Below are 7269 nucleotides of genomic sequence, written 5' to 3'. Positions count from 1 at the left end.
CATAGAAGAAGTTGAAACAGCCTCCTCCAGAACAAGTTTTCTTGTCCTGTCCAATGGCCTAAACAGATAGCCATATCTCAAGTCTATACCTACCGAATTTGCCCCAGAGATATACTTCTCCAAACCTGTAACTGGACACACACTTCTGTTGTCCATTCTCATCACGGTAAACTCATTGACCTTCCCATTATTCAAGGTTTTCCCGACTGTATGACCAAATAACAGACCAGCCCCATCCTCAAACTGATGAATCTCCTGCGTTAAAACATTTTGCCAAATCACCAGCCCTATCCCCACTGAAAAATTGCAACTTAAAGAAAGCCTGGTCTCGTAGAAGAACAAATCGTTCAGCGGGATTCTCGCTGACTTTAGAAAGAAGATCATCAATGTGGCTAAAAACCTTTGTTAACTTCCCAAAAAACAAAGGCTTGGCTTGACTAACTTTTACATGAGACTTCGCTTGCTCCTGCTGGATAGCCTTTACATATTTCTGTACCCTCAAGCTACTTGCTGGGTTCCCAGAACACAAACCTTCGTCCCATTCCACCCCAAGTCCCCTCACCTTAAAGATGGACTTTAACTGACCAACAAGTGACTGAACTGTTCCCGCAGACAATCTGGATGGGCATTCACATTCTGATGGCCCAACCCTACCCAAGTATGGGCAATTAACCGAATGAATTCGTGTCTTCCCTTTCCCATCCTTCTTTATAAGGAAATGGCAAATATCCTCTGGAGAAATACGCCTTATATTGCAAACAGATATATCAAAGAATGCTAGCAATTCACGTTCCAAAGCTGATTTCTTCTGATTATAAGGAGTACTATCAACACTTCGTTCAAGCTCTGCGAGCCTGCTGTGAACTGTCGCTGGCATACGAATCACTGACTGGGGGGATTCCAGCCTGGACAGGAGGGCTCCAGGAAAATTACAGGAATAGGCGATATTGGTCAAAGGGCAGCAAGAAGCACCTGTAATCACCATCGGGGTCCATGGTACCGGGAACACTACCGATCCCTGCAACATTGGAAATTGTAATAACACCTCAACTTGACTACTACCAGTACCACTATCAATATACACAAAATGCTCATTCAACTAATTGGAAATTAGGGAAAGGCAAGCCTGGCCACCATCAAGGGAGTACGTAAAGCAACTGGACTGAAGCCAGACTTTGATGGACCCAAAATGACACTAGTATCACCCGTTGTCCCCAGTTCGAGCCAGTCTGTAGCATGTGAACATAGCTTTGGCCACCATGAAGGCAACACCTCAGGTTTTGGAAAAACGAAAGTGCACTGCTTTGGTTTTTGTTCTATCAAGAACTTAAGAACAGAAGAAATTAGGCAAAATGGGGGAAAGACATAAGGAAACCTCTCAGAAGAAAGGTCCTGAGCAAAAATGTTCACACCTGCCGACTCTGGTAATGGGTATGGGGTAAAATGGCGTAAACGCTGGCCATCCCTTTCTAACATTGCATTAGAGTCCAGCGCCATGAGGTCCACAGTGTGGGGACCAAAAACTGATTGAACCCGCCCCCAAACAGACTCCGACAACTTGCAGTCTGCCAAAGACTTACGTCGGGATTCAAGATCTGCTGGGTTCTCTGCTGATGGTATGTACTGTAAGCGTAGGTCAATATTGCTTCTTTGTGTTATTGCAAAAATCCCCTTTATTAGATCATTTAACTCTGAGCTTCGACACCCCTGTCCTTCCCATGCAGCCACCACAGCCCTATTGTCAACATGTGCATCAACCCTGTGGTTTTTTTCATGCTCCCCTCATGGGTGGCAATAGTTTTTAGCACAGCGTCTGCCTCCTTAAGGTGGATAGGGCGGTCATCATCTGTTGGGAAGAAATCCCCAATGCCTCTTTGTTCTCCAACCACTGCTCCCCACCGAAACAGGGAAGCATCTGTTGCTATACTAACCTGGAGATGCCTCTCAGCTCTCCATGGCACCCATTCTGTAAAAGTGTCCATGAACTCCCCAATGCTGAATTTCCTCTCGGAGCTTGTCATCTAACATAACTGGTCGACTGTTCTTGCTTGCCCTACCGATAGCCCTATTGACCTCCCGAATAAACAACTTTGCACCAGGGACGGCTAGCATGAAAGAAATACACTTTCCGGCGAACCGTTGTAAAGTGTTTAAATCAACACACTGACCCTTGAGAACAGAATTTCTAAGTAACTTAAACTTCTCAATCTTGATGGGGGGAATACGAAAACACTGATTAGCCGAATCCACCAACATCCCAAGAAACTGTAGGATCTGGCTGGGCTGAAATACAGACTTCCGTAAGCCGATGAAATAGCCAACTCTTACAAGAACTTCACACACTATGTACAAAGCAGCTGTTGCTCTTTGAGGATTGCCACATTGATCTTTGCTCATTCCACCTTGAGCTGTAGCCTCACCAATCAACCTGTCGTCGATATACTGAAGACAGGGTACACCAAGCTGCCTACAGTAGCTTGTAACTGACATACCAGTCATTTGGTAAATATAAGCACTAGCTTTAAATCCAAAGGGAAGGGAAGTATAAACAAGGTACCATCCCCCAAACTGGACACCAAAATACTTCCTGGAGTTCACCGAAAGACTGATGTGGTCATACCCAGACTTGTCGTCAATGTTCGACATGTATGAACCCTTAGGGATAACCCGAGGAACTTCCTTCAGTGTATCAAGGGTAAAACTATTGTCCTTGATCCAAAGATTAAGAAACCGTTCATCATGACAGAGGCGAGGTTTACTAGGTTCAACTGTGAGTGGCATCACCAAATATGGTGGCTCAACTTCCCCAACCTTTCCCCATACGACCATAGACCCATTTGCTACTCTTTCCAAAAGAGACTGCAAGATAAATTCTTCATAACCTATGCATGTTTTGGAATTAGATAATAAGATAGGTGGCGGTGTATCAGAGTCATAAGAAACACCCCTGAAGTCTCCCTTAAAATGCACAAAATGCCTACTAACATCTACCCCATATTTTATCCAATCTAACACCTCCTCACATGCATTAATTCTTTCCCAAAACTGGAGGTATTCCGACTTACAAACATTTCCTGCTAAGAAATAATCTGGGTCCCGAAAAGGTAAGTCAGCCAAACTGAACTGGGCCCCTGAAGCCACTTCCTCTGCCCTGGCATGTTGGAATGGGGGCTGAAGAGCTTTTCCTCTGTAATTTACCCACCGACATGGAAGATCCCTTGCTGCAATCTTTGAGGGGTCAAACTTTAAACCGATCTCCCACTCTGGAATAGACGGCTCAAATCTGGCCCTCTTAACTGTTTGAGGGATATCCTGTGATCTACAACAAGTTAAAAGGATAAATCTAAATAGAGGAAAAACACTTCAGCCCTCATTCCACGCGACTTAAAAAGCCACTAAGGGATTAGCTACCCTTGGAACGAGAACCAAAGAGTGCAACAAAGACTTTCCCCTGCACATATCAATGTGTTACTAACCATGTATATTAAAAGAAAGGCATCCTAAAATAAATCAATTATAATTAGTTTTCATCATGTTAGGTAAACCTTCCTCATAACCGACCGAAAACATCAAAAAACTTTAAATTTGCTATCAAACAAAATATAAATCTACCACAAAACAGCTCCCATCAACTATCATTTTGCTATCAAATACCACAGCTATTGTTGACCTTAAAGACAATTAGCTATATCATGGCCCCATTTCCTTACAAAGGTTCTAGGACTTTTTGAGGACCTTAGGGCAATTAGCCACATAATGACCCATTTCTTTGCAAAGGTAGCATGTTCCCCTTTTCTTAACAAACCTGGGGCGCCCCTGCCTGGCACCTCCCATAGCCGAGAAATCTGGATAGGGGGGAAAATAACCCTGGCCAGGCATAAAAGGCATCACTGGTTGTGGTGGAGTCCCAGGAAAAGGAGGGTATGGGTATGGTGCATAACCCTGAGGATGTGTGTAGCCCTGGGACACGATTTCCCCTTTCGCCGGACTCTCCCTATGACTTTCTTTCTTCACCTCCCTCACATTTGATTTTAACCAATCAGCCACAGTGGCAGATATCTTTTTGTCCTCTGAGGAACCTAATAACTTTAAACAAAGTGTAGGCATATCAGGATTGTCTTCGTGTTGCCTACACACGCTTAAGGCTTTCGAATAAAATTCTATCTCAGCAGCACCTGCCCTCGAGGCACAATCTACTAGAACCTCTAAAGAAGCGATCAGTGACATTGGGGCGGTTAACGAAGGCCTCCCCGCCATAAATCTTACATTGCGGAGGGCCTCCTCCACCTTGTCTTTTCTTTGTGACTGAGTGGACACCGACAGCTGCTGCTCCATCTTTTTTAAGCGAGCCTCCATTGCTGAATCCTGGACGTGAGTGCTGACCTCTGCACCGGTTCCCACATCTGTGACTATAAACCAATACACAATGTCATACATACAGTAAACCTTGACTTTGACATGACTTAAACAAACATCATCATTTTTTTTTTTTTTTATTATATAACACTATAAGCAAGATCTTCACTAGGCATAGCTAGCAATATATATACACTGCCTTCATTTAGATTAGATAGTGACATTGACAAAAAGATCAGTACAAGACCATGACCCTTAAATCCTAAAAAATACGATCTTAACCTTCAGTCAAGATTTACAAACATCTTCAAAGTACCTGCGTTCTTTGAGATCCCACCCTCCTTTCCACCCTGCTGGCTGGTCTGTAGGACTGCTCCTTTGGGAGCACCGATGCTGTTAGCCAGAATAATGGCCAGGTGGAGTGCGTAACGGATATGTGTAGGCGATGTAGGTGATGTATCTTTGCCTGCTAGTGATAGGACTGTCTCCACATCTTGACCTGGATCAACAGAGGATTGAAAAATTACCACCCCAAAACTAAATAATTACTGCATCCAAAAAGTATTTATCTGCCATTCCTGATTGTCATCCTGTACAAAAATTTAATTTGTTAATCTGCTAAATAACAAAACAGTCCCAATTACAATTTTTTTTTTAATCCAAGCAATATTACAAACATGAATCCAAGCCGAATCCAAGCAATTCGAATATTTTAAGGTCCTTTTAACAGCCAGGGTCATTAGGACGTGCCAGGTTTGTTGGTGGAGGAAAGCCGGAGTACCCGGAGAAAAACCACCGACCAGCGGTCAGTATCTGGCAACTGCCCCACATGGGATTCAAACTCGCGACCCAGGGGTGGAGGGCATGTGGTAATATGTCGGTACATCCTAACCACTCGGCCACTGCGGCCCCCAAGCAATCTGGCTTCCTAGGGCATTACAAACATGATTAAAACCAGATTTTGTGTCAAGACACTCGATTTATCAAAAAGAACCCTATATATATTTATGAAAATGTACACTGCATAAATCTATTTCAAGAGACCCATAGTACCTGTCAACTTCTTAAATTCTCTACTGATCTCTTCCTCAGAGTAATCCATAAGGCTGTGATCCCCCTTAAGCCTGCTTGTCGCAGCCGAGTCTGTAATATCATCAGACCTGGTCGTCTTAATCTCGAGGACCAGCGGAAGGATATTCCTGTCGTTGAGGTTATGCTTTTGGCTTTAATACTTGATAAGACATCTACCGAGTAAGCAAACAAGAAGCAAAATAAGAAGCAAATAAAAGTAAATATCCAAATCATAAATGGTGATTTTCACGCACCAATGTCTTCTCGTAAAGGAAAAATATCCCCTCAATAAAATATTTGCTTGCTAAATAAAGGGTACATACTGTACTAGTAGATATATACAATTTTTTTTTTTTTTTTTTTCACACGCCTAACCAAAAGTTATTGCACATTTAAAGGTTGCTGAAGTATACCATAATTTAAAAGCACTGAATTAGGCTAATAGCTGTAAGCACATCGCCAAGCTCACCCCACTAGAAGTGTCAATCACTGAATTTATGGGTAGGTCAGCCTGCGAAATATGGCTATCATGTTCTACAAACAAGACTGAATCGGAGACTAAAAAACGCTATACAACAGACCATAACCCATATTGACCATCCCTCCGCACAACGTCCTGTATTACTGTTAGGCATACTTGTAAGTAAGTACATGCCGGACGACCACGTGGCCCAACCGAAAAATAAAAAATTCCCTTTTTTCTACGTTGCCATAAACATCTATGCAACACATAAATCTCCAAGAAAGAAAAATCCTCTGAATCTCCATACAACGAGTCAACAGCCGAACTACCAGACATTCACAAATCACAAACAGAAAATTCGTTGGTCTGCGGCCGCACCGTCTGACCTCCCAAAAATGAAAAGGCAAACACTGTTGGTCTCCGGCCGCACCGTCTGACCTCTCAAATCGAATAAACCATGTTCGAGTCTCCAGCTAAAACTGTCTGACATCAGCAACAATACAAAGTAAGAGGCAAAAGCCTAAAAGCCTGTTAATGCCAGCAGCCGAACTGCCCGACACAATCGAGAAAATACAAGAAACCTGGACCTCGGTCAAAACCACATGGTCCCCATCAAAAATAAATCGATTAAAAAAGTGTCTTCGGCCGTACCTACAGACACGAATTTCCCCAAACAATTTCACAAACAATACAAATATATATATATTCTACTTACGATGCTGTCTAAACACAGGCTAACGCCCAGGCCAGAACACGAAAATCTTCTCTCCGAAAAATGGCGCCTGCCTCGCTTCTCGAAAAGTGAAAAGTGACAAATCTCGTAATCTCTCGCGTGATTTCAGTTGAGATACAACGAAAAGTCAACGAGGTATACAAAAACTTCACGGATTTTTTATACACTGAAATGGAACGCGCCTCTATGAAAGTAAATCCATCGATCAATCACAAAAAATCAAACAAATCGTTTTGTAAACCCTTCTGGAACGAGGAGCTACAGAAACAGTGGGACAATGTTTGTGAAAACGAAAAAGCATGGCTAGGATTTACTGGAATTGGAAACCAAAAGCGCGCGCTCAAGGATACATACTGCAGGGAAAGGAAGATGTTCGACAAGCTACTTCGCAAATATAAACGTAACTATCAACTAAAGAAACAACAAATTATGGCAAGGAAACTTGAAAGCAATAATTCACGTGATTTTTCGCGGGAAATTGGCAAGATTGGTGTACAAAACGAAAGGAAGCATCTAATTCCTATGGAGGTTGTGGACGACAACCGTAATATACGTGATGATATTCCAAGTGTTTTAAACAGGTGGAAAATGGATTACTGCGATTTGTATAATGACATCAGTGACGAGGTCTCCACGGATGGGTCTA

The 7269-nt window shown here is 42.8% G+C and overlaps 1 protein-coding gene across 1 annotated transcript; it reads right to left on the bottom strand.

Annotated features, from left to right (window-relative positions):
* Nucleotides 1-238: 238 nt before the first annotated feature.
* On the bottom strand, nt 239-6735 carry LOC138334419 (uncharacterized). Its single transcript, XM_069283087.1, has 5 exons — nt 6606-6735; nt 5410-5600; nt 4673-4855; nt 4267-4409; nt 239-1018 (listed from the first exon to the last, which is right to left on the bottom strand). Exons 2-5 carry the CDS (start codon nt 5456-5458, stop codon nt 239-241), a joined length of 1155 nt encoding a protein of 384 aa, XP_069139188.1. The 5' UTR covers nt 5459-5600; nt 6606-6735.
* Between the last annotated feature and the right edge of the window lie 534 nt (nt 6736-7269).

Source organism: Argopecten irradians, chromosome 11 (assembly GCF_041381155.1).
Source record: "Argopecten irradians isolate NY chromosome 11, Ai_NY, whole genome shotgun sequence".
Lineage (NCBI taxonomy): Eukaryota > Metazoa > Mollusca > Bivalvia > Pectinida > Pectinidae > Argopecten > Argopecten irradians.
This window is presented reverse-complemented; position numbering and strand designations above follow the sequence as displayed.